Source organism: Bombina bombina, chromosome 4, assembly GCF_027579735.1.
Source record: "Bombina bombina isolate aBomBom1 chromosome 4, aBomBom1.pri, whole genome shotgun sequence".
NCBI lineage: Eukaryota > Metazoa > Chordata > Amphibia > Anura > Bombinatoridae > Bombina > Bombina bombina.
The window spans coordinates 979831403-979851882 of record NC_069502.1 but is presented as its reverse complement, the minus strand read 5'-3'; the positions used below and the strand labels follow the sequence as shown (position 1 = coordinate 979851882).

The 20480-nt window shown below is 37.3% G+C and overlaps 1 protein-coding gene across 1 annotated transcript in view; it reads left to right on the top strand.

The window, feature by feature from the left end:
- EFEMP1 (EGF containing fibulin extracellular matrix protein 1) overlaps nucleotides 1–20480 on the top strand; it is a 143524-nt gene that overhangs the window by 107748 nt on the left and 15296 nt on the right. The window contains exon 7 of the mRNA XM_053712027.1: nucleotides 2636–2755. Within this exon, the coding sequence (XP_053568002.1) occupies nucleotides 2636–2755 (120 nt within the window). The remainder of the gene's footprint in view (nucleotides 1–2635; nucleotides 2756–20480) is intronic.

Here is a 20480-nt window from a genome sequence, read left to right as displayed (position 1 = left end):
TAATTTATCCCCTGGGACACTGCAGCATATAAAATACTTAAAATAAGCATTTAAAAAGTTTTATTGCTCTTAAAGGTACAGCACACATTTTCTTTAAACCACACAGGGATTTTTCTGTTAAATGCATTGTGTCATCAATACTATGCTCCCCACCTAGGGTTTGGGTGCTTCTTACAATGCACTGTGCTCTTATCTATCTATACATACTAGCAATTGTCCTTACTTACCTATGCTTACTGTGTCTCTGGACAACACAAAGGGGCTCTGCAGCACAGGCAGATGCACCCAAGGAGCAGAAGGTGACCTTTTACAGGCTTTACCTCATCAGGGACATCCCTTAGTAGTGACCTGTCTAAGTACCCTGCAGGGGAGATGGATACAATGCAATATGAACTTTTCTCCTCTGAAGGAAAATTCTGAGAAACTCATAACCCCACTGTTGTTGAAGTAGCAGAAGATATGTCCTATCATTTCAGACTTGAGCATATACATACTCTATTGTGGGAAGTTTTATTGGCTTTAAAAGTAGAGGATCCTCACACAAAATCATTAAAGAGGATTGATAAATTCTTTAAGACAGCTTCTAAAAATCTGTCTATCTTCCCAGGATTACACATTGTTCAAGAAGCCTTTAGACAGAAATTTGAATCCTTTCATTGCTGGTGGACTTTATGTTAAAGCTTGCATGGCTATATCTACTTGAATCTGGGTTGACAACTTCTCTGGCTTTTTTTTTATGCTGGACCTCACACAAATGTATTACCTAACATTGGGCTATATTACAAGTTATGTGCTAAACCTGGTGCATAAATAACCCAAAAAATTGAGCAGTATCACACTTTCCATAGCCGTTACATAAATCCTTGTTTTGTTGTGCGATATGGTACGATAATCTCCATACCGCATAAAATCCAAGGCCTAACTTTACGTGCTCATGCATGTTTTCCCCCATAGACATCAATGGAGAGAAAGTGTTAGAAAAAACAAACACCTGCAATCGCGGAATGGCGATCGCTATAACACAACCCCATTGATGTCTATTGGGAAAAGAAAGTTACGTTAAAACCTAACATCCTAACATAAACCCCTAGTCTAATACCCCTAATCCGCCGCCCCCTGACATCGCCAACACTAAATAATCTTTTTAACCCCTAAACCGCCGCCCCCCGCCCTGCTAATACCTAAATAAATCACTAAATTAAACTATTAACCCCTAAACCTGACACCCCACTAAAATTAAATTAAATTTACAATATAACTATCTTAAAATAAATAAAAATTTACCTGTGAAATAAAAAAAACTAAGATTAAACTATAAATAAACCTAAGATAATTCTTTAAAAAAAATAAAATAAACTACAAATAAAAAAAACTAAATTACAAGATTAAAATAACCTAAGAAAAAAAATTAGAAAAAATTACAAATTTAATAAAAACCTAACACTACGAAAAAAATAAAAAAAATTAACATTACCAAAAAAAAGTAACATTACAAAAAATAAAAAACACTAAGATTACAAAAAATAATAAACAAAATTATCCAAAATAATTAAAATTACACCTAATCTAATAGCCCTATAAAAACAAAAAAGCCCCCCAAAATAAAAACACCACCTAACTTAACAATAAACTACCAATAGCCCTTAAAACTGCCTTTTGTAGGGCATTGCCCTAAGTTAAACAGCTCTTTTACATAAAAAAATTACAAAGTCCCCCTAACAGTAACCCCCCCACTCAACAACCCCAAAATAAAAAACCTAATTTTAAAAAAACCTAAGCTACCCATTGCCCCTCAAGGGGCATTTGTATGGGCATTGCCCTTAAAAGGGCATTCAGCTCTTTTACTGCCCATTAAAATAAAAAGCCCTAATCTGAAAAAAAAACCACCCAAAAAAAAAACCAGGAAATCTACTCACAGTTCCTGAAGTCCGGACATCCATCTTCATCCAGGCGGGGAGAAGTCTTCCTCCATCGCGGGGGCATCTTCTATCTTCATCCCAGTGGAGCGGAGCTGTAGCGGTGCAGAGCTGTCCAGGACCGGCGGCGACATCCAGCGCTTAACGTCATCTTCATGTGATCGTCCACCGCACACTGAAGTTGAATGCAAGGTACCTCTTTTATATTGGGTTACCGTTGCATTCCTATTGGCTGTTCAAATCAGATGGAGAGTTGCGTAAAGGCTAAAATGCTAGCTTTATAGCCGTACCTCAGAAAATTGTTATTTGCGAGACCTGCATATTTTGCCCACAATTTTTTAGCGGTATAGGCGTACCGTACCGTATTGCAACACTTGTAATATTGACCATTATTACTATAGTGCACACTATACTACCGTCTGCATTATAAACATTAACATTAACCATGGACTTGTCATACCAGCACAAGAATGCATTTTTGCTCTCGACTACAACACTACTACAGGACACGTTCGTGCATATCTGTATGCTTTCAGTTAATTTAAAACAGAGGATAGGAAAAGCAAATGGAAACTTTGATTAGAAGTTAATCAGATTTTTTTTTTTCATGAAAATCATCAAAGTCCCCCTAATAATGCTTTCTTGGGCTTTCGCATAAAATTAAACTGATTATGTAGAGACTATACTGTGGTGCTTAACACTTTATATATTTCTTTCAGATATAGATGAATGCAGTACAAACAGTCCCTGCCAGCATCAATGCTACAATAGAATTGGGTCATTTATCTGTCAGTGTAACCCAGGATATGAACTGAACAGGAACAGAGTGGCTTGTGATGGTGAGATACCTTTTTGGATTCAGAAGTATCAACTATTTTTTGGCATGCACAAATGTATTGATACATAGACCTGTTATGCCAGAGCATACAGTGTCATAATTTAAAAGGGCAATAAAGGAATAATATATTCAATTTGCCATATCAAAGAGAATTATATTAAAATAATTGTTTGCATGAAAAATTACATTTATTCCTGTCTTGCAACCGCCATTAATGTGTGTGCCTGTAGAAGCCAGCCATAAAGTATGTAACTGGGAGCAAATGCAATATTCTGTAAATGGAGTGGGTAGTATGTGTCACACAAAAAAAGTTGTAATTTGGGGGCAATCATAAGAGTTGCGGAATATGGGGCCGTTTTATCAATGTCTGTTCAACATGATACGCTGTAGTGTATCATGACCGACAGACATCGCTGAATGCCAACAGCATACGCTGTCAGCATTTATCATTACACAAGCAGTTTACCAGAACTGCTTGAGCAATGCCATTCCCTGCAGATTCGCTAGCAGGGAGTGTCAATCAGCCCGGTCGTATAGGATCAGGCGGATTGAAGACCGCAGCCTCAGAGGCAGCAGACCAGTTATGGAGCAGCTGTCTTCGAAGGCTCGCATGGAAACAGAGGCATCAAGCTACATTCAGGGCTTGATAATTCGGCCCCTATTTGTTATGGTCTAGATTATGAGTGGAGCACTATTAATCACTCCAGCTCACACACTAACGCCCCTAGAAGTTAGATTTTTGTGCGCGTCGGGTACCGTGCTTATTACAAGTTGAAAGTAAAAGGCTTTCGCACAAACCCAAAAAGCACACAAAGCTGAACATCAAATATAGTTACCGCATTATCGTATTCCCAAATAGACTTCAATGGTGCGGGAAAAGTTGGAAAAAACGCCCTTACTCGCAAGCAAATGCACTTACACAACATGAAATATTAATATTTCACATTCCAATGTTCTTAACATAGCAGAATATGTTCTATTTATTCATAATTGCACATTTCTACATATATATGTATATCTATACCTATATATATATATATATATATATATATATATATATATATATATATATATATATTTACAGTATATATATATATATATATACTGTATATATGATTATATATAGGTATAGATCTATACATATATATATATATATATATATATATATATAATGTGAAATATTTACAGTACAAACACAGATAAACACTTTATTAAACATTAATATTACATAAATATGATTTACATGTTTTCATCTACTTGACTGCAAAGGGCTCCAATGCACTTAAATATATGTCTATATATGTGTACATATGTATTTATGAGTTTATATGTGTATATTTGTCTGTAAATACATAAATACACATATAAATACATAACTAAATATGTACACACATATGCATCTCTATATTAAAGCCCTTTGCATGTCTTTGCACCTGAGACCTCATATCTTTGAGCCCTTATAACATAAATGCAATTTTTTTTAAAGTTTTTATTATATGGTGTTATTATGAGTGTAACTGTTATTTTTTAATGTACTTTTGATATTTTTTGTGCAACTTTTTATTTAAGCATAACAGTTAAAGGGATGGTAAATCCTAGCGTTTGAAACGCTAAGATTTACCAGTGGAACATATAAAGGGGACTTTCAGTCATGAAGTATAAAATACTTCTTGCTGAAAGTTCCTTTATATGTTTGAATCGTTCGCCACGCTGAGCTGCTAAGGCAGCCCGCAGCAGAACGATATTTTGCTGTGAGGTGACGTTTCCACCTCTAAAGAAATAGTCGTACGCTCCAACTGGCACCATGCCAGATAGCCCGCACAGCTATTGGCTAAGAGTTGGAAACGTCACCTCTCAGCAAAATAGCGTTCTGCCGCGGGCTGCCTGAGGCACTCAGCGTGGCAAATACTTCAAACAAATAAAGGAACTTTCAGCACAAAGTATTTTATACTTTATGACTGAAAGTCCCCTTTGTTTGTTCCAATGGTAAATCCTAGCATTTCACAAACACTAGGATTTACTATCCCTTTAACCAAAGCGCTGAAATTGCTCTAACTCTACCTACATTAAATTAAATTGCGCTCTTGCGAATGAGTTTACTTTCAACTTGTAATACGCACGCAACTTGCAAACACCCACGATAAACCCCTTATCGCTCTCACACATCTGTTTGTGCACCACTCGTAATCTAGCTCTATATAAGATAATACATACAAGCACTGATTTGCAATATATTTGTATAAAAATAAATGTTTTAAAAGCATTTATAGGGGTAGATTTACCAAAGTTTGTCCAACATGATACGCTGTAGCGTATCATGTCTGACAGACATCGCTGAATGCCGAAAGCATACGCTGTCGTCATTTATAATTACTCAAGCAGTTTACCAGAACTGCTTGTGCAATGCCGCCCCCTGCAGATTCGCTAGCAGGGGGTGTCAATCAGCCCAATCGTATAGGATCGTCCGGATTGAAGACCGCACCCTCAGAGGCAGAGGACATGTTGTGGAGCGGCGGTCTTTAGTCCACTGCTTCAAAACTGCTGTTTCTGGCCAGCCTGAAGGCTCACACAGAAACAAGGGGACCAAGGGCCTTTCTACCCCAAATTGTCCTTTTATTAGCAAAATTTGCAGGGTTTTGCTACCAAAGACATCCTTTGAATATGTTTACCCTATGTACCTTGCCATAGACATTTTAATACAGATAAAAAATCAGCTCCTTCATAGATTCATAGGTAGCTACTGCTGGTGTTCCGAGAAAACAGTGAACCCGTGAAAGTGCGAACCACGTCACATCCTGTGACGTGACATCAGCTGTTTCACAAAGATTGACTTTAATGCGCATGCCAGCCAGCGTCATGGCATTCCTTGCCGCACACGCCACTGCTTCAATTTTTAATCCCTAGACACAAGTATTAAAACAAACAGTATATAACTGCATGTTAAATATTCACCCACGCAGTGACTGTTCTATAGGGTTGGCCATATGTATTGTACATTGTGGTCTTTTGTTAATAATAACTTTAGATTCTGTTTTTTGTTAGAGAACTATGTACTGAAATTATAAAGAGGGATATTTATGACACGAGGAGCTATATGTCCTGCTTACACCTTTTCAACTTTAGTAATATATGCACACGATTATCAATTTTTATAAAGCAGAATACAAATCAAACATATTTGCATCCCTATATTTCTCAAGTAAACCTCTAAAGTTAGAAAGGCAGTGGATTGTGTTTGCCTCCTATAAACTGAGCTTTTGCGATGCGTGATATACAGTCTATTTATTACCCCCGCATCTTATTTAACGTCCTCGAGTTCTCTAAAACACATTAAACGTATTTCCACTGCCACAATTTTGTAATATTTTCTAGCTCTACTGGCACCATAGTGAACATAAGTCACGTAAGTTAAGTCCATCCTGCAACCTAGACCACCGGTACTCAACTTAAAAGGTAGGAAGCAAAGCCAACTGATAAATGTAATTGCGTCATTGCCTTTCCCCATCTGCTTGGCTTGTGGCCGGGACTATTAGGATCTCTAGTATATGAAGACAGAGACAGGTCAATAAACGCATCTAATGCAAATGGAATTAGATGCATATATTGACCTGTCTCTGTCTGCTGCTGCATATACTACTAGAGATCCTAATAGTCTCGGCCACAAGCATATGGGGAAAGGCAACAACACTCATGACGTTATGAAATTTATATATACTTTTGACACCGCAACTACACATCAGTCAATTATGTTTCACACAGATATCTGGGGAGCAGATTAACCCCCTACCTCCTGATAATATCCTCCTTTCAACTCTACACACTATATATATGCAAATGCAGAAGACGTTGTGTTCACACAAGCTCTGGCAAGCAGTGTGTGCTGTGGGAAGTGGCATGGAGGGATATTTATCAAGCCGTCAACCGCAAATATGCTGGAATTCCGCAGCGTAATTGTGGCGAGCCTGATTCGACCTAGTTATCAAAGCCTACAGACCGGCAAAAGTTGAAATTTGTGATGTAACATACGATCCGCCCCAACTAAATAAATATATTAACCCCTATCCCACCGCTCCCAGAGCCCACCGCAACTAACTAAAAGTATTAACCCCTATCCCGCCGCTCCCGGACCCTGCCGCAACTGTAATAAAATTATTAACCCCTAAACCCCTGGCCTCCCATATCATTACCACTAACTAAACCTATTAACCCCTAAACCACCAGACCCCCACATCGCCATAAACTAAAGTAAGCTATTAACCCCTAAACCTAACAACCCGCTAACTTTACATTAAATATTAACTCATCTCTATCTTATAATAAATTAAAACTTACCTTTAGAATTAAAATAAACTATATTAAACTATTAATTAACCTGCCCTAACTATTATACTAAAATTACATTAAACTATTTTAAACTATTAATTAACCTACCCTATTATACTAAAACTACATTAAACTAACAATTAAATTAACTATACTCAAGTTATTAAAATCTACTATAAAAAATGATAAATTACAAAAAAATAAAAACTAAGTTACAAAAATAAAAAACACTAAGTTACAAAAAATAAAAAACCACAGTATCAAAAATAAAAAAGAATTACACCTAATCTAAGAGCCCTATCAAAATAAAAAAGACCCCCCAAAATAAAAAACCCTAGCCTACACTAAACTACCAATGGCCCTTAAAAGGGCCTTTTGCGGGGCATTGACCCTAAGAAATCAGCTCTTTTACCTGTACAAAAAACAAACAAACACCCCCCCAACAGTAAAACCCACCACCCAACCAACCTCCCCAAATAAAACCCTATCTAAAAAATCTAAGCTCCCCATTGCCCTGAAAAGGGCATTTGTATGGGCATTGCCCTTAAAAGGGCATTTAGCTCTTTTACTGCCCAAAGTCCCTAACCTAAAATTAAAACCCACCCAATAAACCCTTAAAAAATCCTAACACTAACCATTGACGATGCACTTACAGTTTTCGAAGACCGGACATCCATTCTCATCCAAGCGGCAAAAGTCCTCAGCGAAGCCGGCAGAAGTCTTCAAGCGAGCCGAAGTCTTCATCCAAGCTGGCAGAAGTCTTCATTCAGATGGCATCTTCTATCTTCATCCATCCTACGCAGAGCAGCTCCATCTTCAAACATCCGGCACGGAGCATCCTCTTCTTCCGATGGTCAACAACGAATGAAGTTTCCCTTTAAGGTACGTCATCCAAGATGGCGTCCCTTACATTCCGATTGGCTGATAGAATTCTATCAGCCAATAGGAATTAAAGGGGAAAAAATCATATTGGCTGTTGCAATCAGCCAAGAGGATTGAGCTTTTATCCTATTGGCTGATCCAATCTTTTTTATTTTGATAGGGCTCTTAGATTAGGTGTAATTCTTTTTTATTTTTGATACTGTGGTTTTTTATTTTTTGTAGCTTAGTTGTTATTTTTTTATAATTTGTAATTAGGTTTAATAGTAGATTTAAATAATTTGAGTAGGGTTAGGTTTTTAAATATGTAATATAGTTAATTTAATTTTCAGTTTAATGTAATTTTAGTATAATAGTTAGGGTAGGTTAATTAATAGTTTAATATAGTTTAATGTAATTTTAGTACAATAGTTAGGGTAGGTTAATTAATAGTTTAATATAGTTTAATGTAATTTTAGTATAATAGGGTAGGTTAATTAATAGTTTAATATAGTTTATTTTAATTCTAAAGGTAAATTTTAATTTATTATGAGATAGGGATGAGGTAATTATAATGTAAAGTTAGCGGCTTGTTAGGTTTAGGGGTTAATATCTTACTTTAGTTTATGGCAATGTGGGGGGCTGGCGGTTTAGGGGTTAATAGGTTTAGTAAGTGGTAGTGATGTGGAAGGCGAGGGGTTTATGGGTTAATACATTTATTTAGTGTCGGTGGGGTACGGGAGCGGCGAGATAGGGGTTAATACATTTATTTAGTTGTGGTGGGGTCCGGGAGGGGGTATAGGGGTTAATACATTTATTTCGTTGCAGAGGGGTCCGGGAGCGGTAGGATAGGGGTTAATACATTTATTTAGATGGCGGCTGGGGCCGGGAGCGGCGGGATATGGGCTAATAACTTTATTAAAGTTGCGGTGGGGTCCGGGAGCGGCGGGATAGGGGTTAATAACTTTATTAAAGTTGCGGCGAGGTCCGGGAGCGGTGGGATATGGGGTAAACATTTTAGTATAGTGGCGGTGTTTAGTGACAGGGTATAAATAGAGTTGTGAAAAAGCCGAATAGCAACGAGATCAATGACTGTTAGTTAACAACAGTCCGCTGCTCATCGCCCCATACTTGGTGCGCGGCTTTTTGCCGGCTTTTTTTTATAAATATGGAGATCGGATTGAGGTCCGCGGCCGCGATGTTAGGCGAGCATATTGGTGCCGGCGAATGCAGCACAGTTGACAGCTTGATAATTCGGCCTCGTGATCTCCTGCTGCTGAACGGCGTCAGAGTGCTGAGAGGGAAGTAAGGAGAGCTGTGTTTATTTTCAGCATGGTAGCTTTCTTGCACTTTCAGATTAGATGAATTTTCCAGGACAGAAACGACCATCACTTGATTGTTTGATCTACAGGAGTCAGTAAGTCACTTACTTGTTTGATCTACATCCTGTAACTGTCAGAATGTTTTTTTTTTTTGCAATTATTTAGCAGCCATGAAGCCCTTTCTGTCAGTGAGTTTATAGAGTTTAATTATTATTATTTTTTACAGTCTATTGTTTTAATATTATGATCAAGCCTGTTGATGAAACCTAAATGAATATTGTTTTGTTCCTTTGTGTGTGTGTGTGTACACTGCAAACAACTGCACCTATGTTAAATGCCCCTCACACACATTATATATATACACACAGATACATATTAAAACAAGTGTGTGTGTGTGTGTATATATATATATATATATATATATATATATATATATGTATATATATATATATATATATATATATATATATATATATATATATATACACAGATACATATTAAAACAAGTGTGTGTATATATACTGTATATATATATATATATATATATATGTAAATAAATATATATATATAACTTTTTTATTATTAATGTTTCCATATATTCATTTATCCATATACTCAATTATTCCCTTCTCCTCTACAAAATATTCCTTTAATACTGGCATTGGCTATAAATTAAATATCAATATGGCTACACTTTCCTGCAGAATATGTAGGTCTGCTCTTACTTTGACTCTCATACATGCTTTGTAAATGCGTGCCCCCTCGTGAAAAAAAAATGCCCCCCCATTTTATTCGCTCTGGAGTCGACCCTGTATATACTGTTTGTTTTAATACTGGTGTCTAGGAATTGAAAATTAAAGCAGTGACGTGTGCAGCTAGGAATGCCATGAAGTTGGCACGCATGCACATTAAAGTCAAACTTTGTGAAACAGCTGATGCCACGTCACAGGACGGGGTTCGCTAATTTCACAGGTTCACTGTTTTCTCAGAACACCTGCAGCTAGAGAAGGGAGCTATTATTACAGAACTTAAGTTATATTGTCACATGATTCAAATTCCTCCACTGAGCATGGGCAATAAACTGACTGCAGATAGAGCAGATGTCTCTTAGCAGCACTTCAAAGGAAAAGCTACAGTGAAGGGTGATTAGCTATAGAAAAGTGCATTATGTGTTGGTGTCCTCCATACGATAAGCAGGTGATTAAAAGGCTTTAAATTTAAAAAAATATATAACATAAATTACCATAGATACTCGAGTTAAACGCAAGATTTTTGTGACAAAAAATAAGACACAAATTGGAGGGGTCACGGTATATTTAAGACATTTAATTTAATCTGATTTGATGCTGTCTTTAAGATATGCATTAAACATGTCCCACACCAGCAATGCTCTCTTGCGGGGCAGACTATCTTTATTTATATTTTGTCTCTAAGCAACATGAAATGATCTGCTTGAGCAGCACTGTGCCCCCCGACTGAGAGGCACTTTCAGTTGTATTATGTGGCGTGCTTGTTTACTGTACATATTGGTAGCTTGAGCAGCACTGTGCCCCCCGACTGAGAGGCACTTTCAGTTGTATTATGTGGCGTGCTTGTTTACTGTACATATTGGTAGCTTGAGCAGCACTGTTTGTTTTTTTTGCATTGTGAAAAGCCCTTTAAATTATTTTATTTGGCACTAAGCGATAAGTCTGCCCAGAGGGCAGTCTATTTAAAAAAAAAACTACAACCCCCAAAGCTAAAATTACAAAAAATAAAAAATGTAAAATTACAGAAAAAAATAAACAAAGCTATCCAAAATAAAAAATTTAAACCTAAAATAATACCCCTATAAAAATAAAAAATCCCCCCAAAATAAAAACACCCCCTAATCTAATACTAAACTACCAATATCCCTTAAAAGGGCTTTTGTAGGGCATTGCCCTAAGTTAAACAGCTCTTTTACCTAAACAAATTAACAATTACCACATAACAGTAAAAAAACCCACCCACCAACCCCCCAAAATAAAAAAACTAACACTAAAAAAACTACCCATTGCCCCTAAAGGGGCATTTGTATGGGCATTGCCCTTAAAAGGGCATTCAGCTCTTTTACTGCCCTAAAAGGGCAATCAGCTCTTTTCCAGCCCATTAAATCCCTAATTTTAAAAATAAAAATAAATAAAAAATCCCCAAATAGGTAATCACCGTTCCTGAAGTCCAGCGGAGAAGGTCTTCTTCCATGCGGCTCCATCATCTTCTATCTTCATCCAGAGTGAAGGCGGCGCAGAGCAAAGGCAGCGCGGAGCAAAGGTGTGAAGCTGTGGATCCTCAGTGGCGGTCCTCACCAGCGGCGCAGCTGTCTTCCCAGACATGTGGATCCTCAGCGGCGGTCCTCAACGGAAACAGTCCTCTGTGGTGGAGGCGGTCCTCGGCGACATGGAGGCTTCTCTTCATCCTATGTCAGTCGTACACTAAAGATTGAATGCAAGGTACTGCAATCAATTTGGGGTACCTTGCATTCCTATTGACTGAAATTTTGAAATTAGCCAATAGGATTAGAGCTACTGAAATCCTATTGGCTGTTCAAATCAGCCAATAAGATTTCAGTAGCTCTCATCCTATTGGCTGATTTCAAAATTTCAGCCAATAGGAATGCAAGGTACCCTAATAAATATGGGGTACCTTGCATTCAATCTTCAGTGTGCGACGGACGATCGCATGAAGAGGAGCCTCCATGTCGCTGAGGACCGTCACCGAGGACCACCGCCGTTGAGGACCGGGGCTAAGGATCCAGGCATTGGGAAGACAGCTCCGCACCTCTGCTCCATGCCGCATTCGTTCCGGTTGAAGATAGAAGATAATGAAGCCGCCTGGAAGAAGACCTTCTCCTCTTCAGGAACAGTGAGTACCTATTTGGGGCTTAGGTTTAGGCTTTTTTATTTTTATTTTTTGGGTGGTTTTTTTTAGACTAGGATTTTTTGGGGGCTTAAAAAAGAGCTGATTGCCCTTTCAAGGGCAGTAAAAGAGCTGAATGACCTTTTAAGGGCAATGCCAATACAAATGCCCCTTTAGGGGCAATAGATAATTTAGGTTTTTTTTTTGTGTTATTTTTTTTTATTTTGGGGGGTTTGGTGGGTGGGGGTTTTTTACTGTTAGAGGTAAAAGAGCAGTTTAACTTAGGGAAATGCCCTACAAAAGGCCCTTTTAAGGTAGTTTAGATTAGGGGTGTTTTTATTTTGGGGGCTTTTTTATTTTCATAGGGATTAGGTATAATTATTTTTTATTTTTGATCATTTTGTTTATTTTTTTCTGTAATGTTAGACTTTTTTATTTTTTGTAATTTAATGTTAGTTTTTTTTATTTTAATTGTAATGTAGTAGTAATTGGGGTTAATTTAGGGGATGTTAGTTTAGGGGGCTTAGAAATTAAATTACGGCTAGATTTAGAGTTCTGCGGCCAAAGGGGTGCATTAGCTATGCGTGCTTTTTTTCCCCCGCACCTTTTAAATACTGCTGGTATTTAGATTTCACAGAATGGCTGCGTTAGGCTCCAAAAAGGGAGCGTAGAGGCATATTTACCGCCACTGCAACTCTCAATACCAGCGGTGCTTACGGACGCGGCCAGCTTCAAAAACGTGCTCGTGCACGATTCCCCCATAGGAAATAATGGGGCCGCCGCAAAAAAGCAGCGTTCAGCTCCTAACGCAGCCCCATTGTTTCCTATGGGGAAACACTTCCTATGTCTGCACCTAACACTCTAACATGTACCCCGAGTATAAACACCCCTAACCTTACACTTATTAACCCCTAATCTGCCGCCCCCGCTATCGCTGACCCCTGCATATTATTATTAACCCCTAATCTGCCGCTCCGTACACCGCCGCAACCTACGTTATCCCTATGTACCCCTAATCTGCTGCCCCTAACACCGCCGAACCCTATATTATATTTATTAACCCCTAATCTGCCGCCCCCAACGTCGCAGCCACCTACCTACAATTATTAACCCCTAATCTGCTGACCGGACCTCACCGCTACTCTAATAAAGTTATTAACCCCTAATCCGCCTCACTCCCGCCTCAATAACCCTATAATAAATAGTATTAACCCCTAATCTGCCTTCCCTAACATCACCGACACCTAACTTCATTAACCCCTAATCTGCCGACCGGACCTCACCGCTACTCTAATAAATTTATTAACCCCTAAAGCTAAGTCTAACCCTAACACTAACACCCCCCTAAATTAAATATAATTTTTATCTAACAAAATAAATTAACTCTTTTAGGATTAATATTCATTTTACATGCAACTTTGTATTTATTTTAACCAGGTACAATAGCTATTAAATAGTTAATAACTATTTAATAGCTACCTAGTTAAAATAATTACAAAATTACCTGTAAAATAAATCCTAACCTAAGTTACAATTAAACCTAACACTACACTATCAATAAATTAATTCAATAAAATACCTACAATTATCTACAATTAAACCTAACACTACACTATCAATAAATTAATTACATACAAATACCTACAAATAAATACAATGAAATAAACTAACTAATGTACAAAAAATAAAAAAAGAACTAAGTTACAAAAAATAAAAAAATAATTTACAAACATTATAAAAAGATTACAACAATTTTAAGCTAATTACACCTACTCTAAGCCCCCTAATAAAATAACAAAGCCCCTCAAAATAAAAAAATGCCCTACCCTATTCTAAAATACAAATAGAAAAGCTCTTTTACCTTACCAGCCCTTAAAAGGGCCTTTTGCGGGGCATGCCCCAAAGAATTCTGCTCTTTTGCCTGTTAAAAAAAACATACAATACCCCCCCAACATTACAACCCACCACCCACATACCCCTAATCTAACCCAAACCCCCCTTAAATAAACCTAACACTAAGCCTCTGAAGATCTCCCTACCTTATCTTCACCACGCCGGGTATCACCGATCCGTCCAGAGGAGGCTCCGAAGTCTTCATCCAAGCCCAGAGGTCCATCATCGGGCTGAAGTCTTGATCCAAGCGGGGGCTGAAGAGATGCATCATCCGGCTGAAGTCTTGATCCAAGCGGGGGCTGAAGAGTACATCATCCGGCTGAAGTCTTCTATCAAGCAGCATCTTCAATCTTCTTTCTTCCAGATACATCTTCATCCCGCCGACGCAGAACATCCATCCTGGCCGATGACTTCCCGACGAATGACGGTTCCTTTAAGGGACGTCATCCAAGATGGTGTCCCTCGAATTCCGATTGGCTGATAGGATTCTATCAGCCAATCGGAATTAAGGTAGGAAAATTCTGATTGGCTGATGGAATCAGCCAATCGGATTCAAGTTCAATCCGATTGGCTGATCCAATCAGCCAATCAGATTGAGCTTGCATTCTATTGGCTGATCGGAACAGCCAATAGAATGCGAGCTCAATCTGATTGGCTGATTCCATCAGCCAATCAGAATTTTCCTACCTTAATTCCGATTGGCTGATAGAATCCTATCAGCCAATCGGAATTCGAGGGACGCCATCTTGGATGACGTCCCTTAAAGGAACCGTCATTCGTCGGGAAGTCGTCGGCTAGGATGGATGTTAGATTAGGGGTATGTGGGTGGTGGGTTGTAATGTTGGGGGGGGGGTATTGTATGTTTTTTTTTACAGGCAAAAGAGCAGAATTCTTTGGGGCATGCCCCGCAAAAGGCCCTTTTAAGGGCTGGTAAGGTAAAAGAGCTTTTCTATTTGTATTTTAGAATAGGGTAGGGCATTTTTTTATTTTGGGGGGCTTTGTTATTTTATTAGGGGGCTTAGAGTAGGTATAATTAGCTTAAAATTGTTGTAATCTTTTTATAATGTTTGTAAATTATTTTTTTATTTTTTGTAACTTAGTTCTTTTTTTATTTTTTGTACTTTAGTTAGTTTATTTCATTGTATTTATTTGTAGGTATTTGTATGTAATTAATTTATTGATAGTGTAGTGTTAGGTTTAATTGTAGATAATTGTAGGTATTTTATTGAATTAATTTATTGATAGTGTAGTGTTAGGTTTAATTGTAACTTAGGTTAGGATTTATTTTACAGCTAATTTTGTAATTATTTTAACTAGGTAGCTATTAAATAGTTATTAACTATTTAATAGCTATTGTACCTGGTTAAAATAAATACAAAGTTGCCTGTAAAATAAATATTAATCCTAAAATAGCTACAATATAATTATTATTTATATTGTAGCTATATTAGGGTTTATTTTACAGGTAAGTATTTAGCTTTAAATAGGAATCATTTATTTCATAAGATTTATTTTATTTCGTTAGATAAAAATTATATTTAACTTAGGGGGGTGTTAGGGTTAGGGCTAGACTTAGCTTTAGGGGTTAATACATTTATTAGAGTAGCGGCGAGGTCCGGTTGGCAGATTAGGGGTTAATACTTGAAGTTAGGTGTCGGCGATGTTAGGGAGGGCAGATTAGGGGTTAATACTATTTATTATAGGGTTTGCGAGGCGGGAGTGAGGCAGTTTAGGGGTTAATACATTTATTATAGTGGCGGCGAGGTCCGGTCGGCAGATTAGGGGTTAATAAGTGTAGGTAAGGTAGCGGCGACGTTGGGGGAGGGGGCAGATTAGGGGTTAATAAATATAATACAGTATAGGGGTCGGCGATGTTAGGGGCAGCAGATTAGGGGTACATAGGGATAATGTAGGTTGCGGCGGTTTGCGGTCGGCAGATTAGGGGTTAAAAAAATTTATTAGAGTGGCGGCGATGTGGGGGGACCTCGGTTTAGGGGTACATAGGTAGTTTATAGGTGTTAGTGTACTTTAGAGCACAGTAGTTAAGAGCTTTATGAACCGGCGTTAGCCCAGAAAGCTCTTAACTCCTGGCTTTTCTCTGCGACTGGAGTCTTGTCTTTAGAGCTCTAACGCTCACTTCAGCCAAGACTCTAAATACCGGCATTAGAAAGATCCCATTGAAAAGATAGGATACACAAATGGCGTAAGAGGATCTGCGGTATGGAAAAGTCGCGGCTGGAAAGTGAGCGTTAGACCCTTTCCTACACGACTCTAAATACCATTGGTAGGACAAAACTAGCGTTAGGGCCCCCTAACGCTGGTTTTGACGCCTAACGCAGAACTCTAAATCTAGGCGTTAGTTATTTGTGTTGTGGGGGGTTTGGCGGTTTAGAGGTTAATAGGTTAATTAGGTTGATTGTGATGTGGGTGTTTGGCGGTTTAGGGGATAATGGGTTAATTAGGTTTATTGCGATGTGGGGGGTTGGCGGTTTAAGAGTTAATAGGTTAAATAGGTTTATTGCGATGTGGGTGGTTGACGGTTATGGGGTTAATATTTTAATTATGTTATATGCAGATTAGGTGTTAATTACTTTTTTGTTTTGCGATGTTTAGGTGTTTGTTAATACTTTGTGCGGGTTTTTTTTTTTGTTATACTTCGTGCGGGCGGTTACATGTTTTTTAGTTATTTCATATCATGTCCGTCTGCACTTTAATAAATCGGCCCCTATGTCTCTTTTTAAGAACATCTAGTAATTACTTATCTGTTTAGGGTAAACAGAAACACTTTGCTTCCAAAAGCTTTTCAAGTGTCAAATAAAAAAAGCTTTATAAACATTATAAAGATAGCCGCTGAAACAGCAGGTCTTGTAAATTGTAGGTTTTTTGTTGTTGTTGTTGAATGTCTGCCAGTTACTTTTATAGCACACAAAATAACTCTTTACATTTGTATAAAAAGAGTAAATTTGGCAGAATGAAAATACATTTCTTGAAGTGTAAATATTTTTGCAAGTTGAACAAATGCTGTTGAATCACACTTATCAAAATCTGAACTGCAGAGGCGTGTAGGTTTATACAGCATCTGTTTAGGGAATAAACAAATGTTGATTTAGAGATAAACAAACAAAAATTCAGTTTATCTCTTTCCCACAGATATCAAATTTGACATTTAAAAGGCTAAAAAAAATGATCATTTTCAGAAATTAACTATTTTTCACTTTACGTTTGACAGTGCTGGAAAACAAGAAATTGAATGTCAATGAATATTTTGCTGCTGTTTTATTTCTACGCCATAGTAGTTATTATAATGTTAAAAACATCACAACTGTTTATGCAAAAAAGAAAAGTAATCTTAATATTACTAGTAAAAAAAAAAAAATTTGGTTTGATTTATGTATAGATTTTTCCCCGCATGCAGAAATAAGATTTGTGTAAAAAAAATATGGACCACATAAATATTTGTGGTTTAACATTCCCCTGTTCAAAAAAGAACCCTTTATAATGTAAAAAGACATATGGATAGATAGATAGACAGACAGATAGATAGAGAGTTAAATAGTAGTCTGATACGTAAATACTGACATACATACACACAACACAAATGCTACATGTACAAACCATACTTACAGACACCACAAACACACCAAAACCTACATATATACACACATTATGCAAACACTACACACACTACACATACCATAAAACTAAAAAATTAAATGACAAAAACATGTTGATGCTAGAATTTAAGATCCCATTTAAATTTTCAAAAGCGTGGAAATTTGGAAATTAACCCCCCCACACACACACACACACACTCACACACACCCCACAAAATGTAAACATATAGAGCCAGATTACAAATGGTGCACAATTTTTTATTTATTTTTTGCTGAAATTCACTTACCCGCAAATTAAACTTTTAACGCAACAGGTTATTGCGCAAATTAAAAATTGAAAGTAAATTATTTCTGCGCAAGCAAAACCCTATGCACACTAACTTCAGGACTTCGAATATAGTGACCGCTTTAACTTCTTGTCCCCTTAGGGGCCAATTTACTTAATTGCGGATGGATATGATACGATGTAGCGTATCAAGATCCGCCGCTTATCGATATATGCCGACAGCATACTCTGTCGGCATTTATCATTGCACAAGCAGTTCTGGTGAACTGCTTGTGCAATGCACACCACCTGCAGATTCGCGGACAATCGGCCACTAGCAGGGGGTGTCAATCAGCCCGATCATATAGGATCGTGTGGATTGAAGACCGCAGCCTCAGAGGCAGCGGACAAGTCATAACTACTCTTTCCGGCGAGCTTGAAGGCTTGCACGGAAACAGGGGCATTCGGCCCCTTAGATTTCAGTGGAGCACGCTTTAAAAAAAATTAACATATCGCTCGTGCTACCCCACCACATTATACCTACAGTGCTAAACATGAAGGGTAGTTAAAATGATATTAAAGTGATGGTAAATCCGAGCGTTTAACAAACACTAAGATTTACTATCTCTAAAAAAATAAACTCTAGTTTCTGTCATCACTTACTGAAAAAAGGGTGCTGAAGTAAATCGCTAAATTTTGCACTTCCAGCCACCTATGACACAACACTCTTCTTCAATGAGGTGACGTTTCACCTCTAAACCAATAGCTGTGCGTGTCAACTGACATCCTAGCATGGCTATTGGTTTAGAGGTGGAAAGTTACCTCATTGGTAAAGAACTCTGTGCTATGTGTGGCCATAGGCGCTGAGTTTAGTGATTTACTTCAGCACAGAAAGGGTGAGTTTAGCACCCATTTTTTAGTAAGCAATGACAGAAACTAGTGTTTATTTTTAGTGATGGTAAATGCTAGCATTTATTTTTTTTACCCCTTACACTTTACACTAGGGGGTAGATTTAATAAGCAGCGGATGTTGCTATCTATTTCCGTAGTTTCCGGCTCGACAGAAACATAAGTTAAGAAGCAACGGTCATAAGACTGCTGCTCCTTAACTTCTTCACCACCTTTTAGGTGGCAGAATTCAATCATCCCAGTCAGATACAATCGGGATGACTGACACCCCCTGCTAGCTGCTGAATGGCCACAAATTTGCAAGGGCAGCATTGCACAAGACTTTCACAAGAAATGCTTGTACAATGTTAAATGCTGACAGCATATGCTGTCGGCATTTAGCGATGTCGGGCGGACCTGGTTAGCTATAGCACATCATGTCCACCCGACATTTGTTAAATTGACCGCTAGCGCTAGGTCTTCACTCGGGCAAACACGTTGCACACTAATTTAGTTTGGACTCGAGCAACCTTGTTTACTTTTAACTTGTAATATGCACTCAAATTAACATGGTTGCGATACTGCTTTGCGCCACTTGTGATCTAGTCCATAATATATTTTGATATAATGTAATATAATATAATGCTATATATTCTTTAATCAGGTGTTTCAATTTGAAATTTCCATCCTTTTTAATGTTGAGTGCTGTCCAGAGTACTGAAACCAAAAAAAAGCTTAGATGCCTTCTTTTTCAAATAATGATAGCAAGAGAACGAAGACAAATTGATAATAGGAGTAAATTAGAAAGTTGCTTAAAATTGCATGCTCTTTCTGAATTACAAAAGAAAAAATTTGGGTTCAGTGTCCCTTTAAGGGAGATTGCACATTCCTGCTTTGGAATATATATATATAGTGACCTCATATTGCTGCTTTAAAAAGGGACACATATGGAAAATATATATGTCAGGGCTGTTTTCAGGGTTGTTTAAAGAATTTTTTTGTTTAAGAACCCTGACATATGTATTTTCATATGTGTCCCTTTTTAAAGCGGCAATATGGTCAGCATATATATATATATATATATATATATATATATATATATATATATATATATATATATATATATATATATATATATATACGGTATATACATATATATATATATATACAGTATATATATATATATATATATACATATATATATATATATATATATATATATATATATATATGTAACTAATGAACAGTACTCCTTATTACTTCTTGTAAAATCAAATATTTAGTGCTCTGGCACCATACTGAAAAGCCCTATTTATTACAAGCATTTGTTTATGCTATTGAGAATTTAGCTAGGAGTTTGGAGACATTGGGGATTAGTCAAAAAAATGCTTATATGCTGTTTTGGTGCTTTCTCTGAAACTGTTTTTCAAATCAAATATATTTTCTCTGTGGCACACCTCATTGAAGAACCCTTGTGAGAGTTTTCATGAAATAGAACACTTGTAATTACAAAGATAAATGTTGTCTTAGTTGACGTCTTGGATCCTAAATGAAAGCATTACTGGTGCCATTGCATAATCGCCTGGGGTCTATTATTGTTGCTAATGAACAACACGTTGGAGAAACTGTTCAGTAAATAGTCAAATATTTTCTAGGCTTATTCGATAGGAGACAGCATTTTAAACT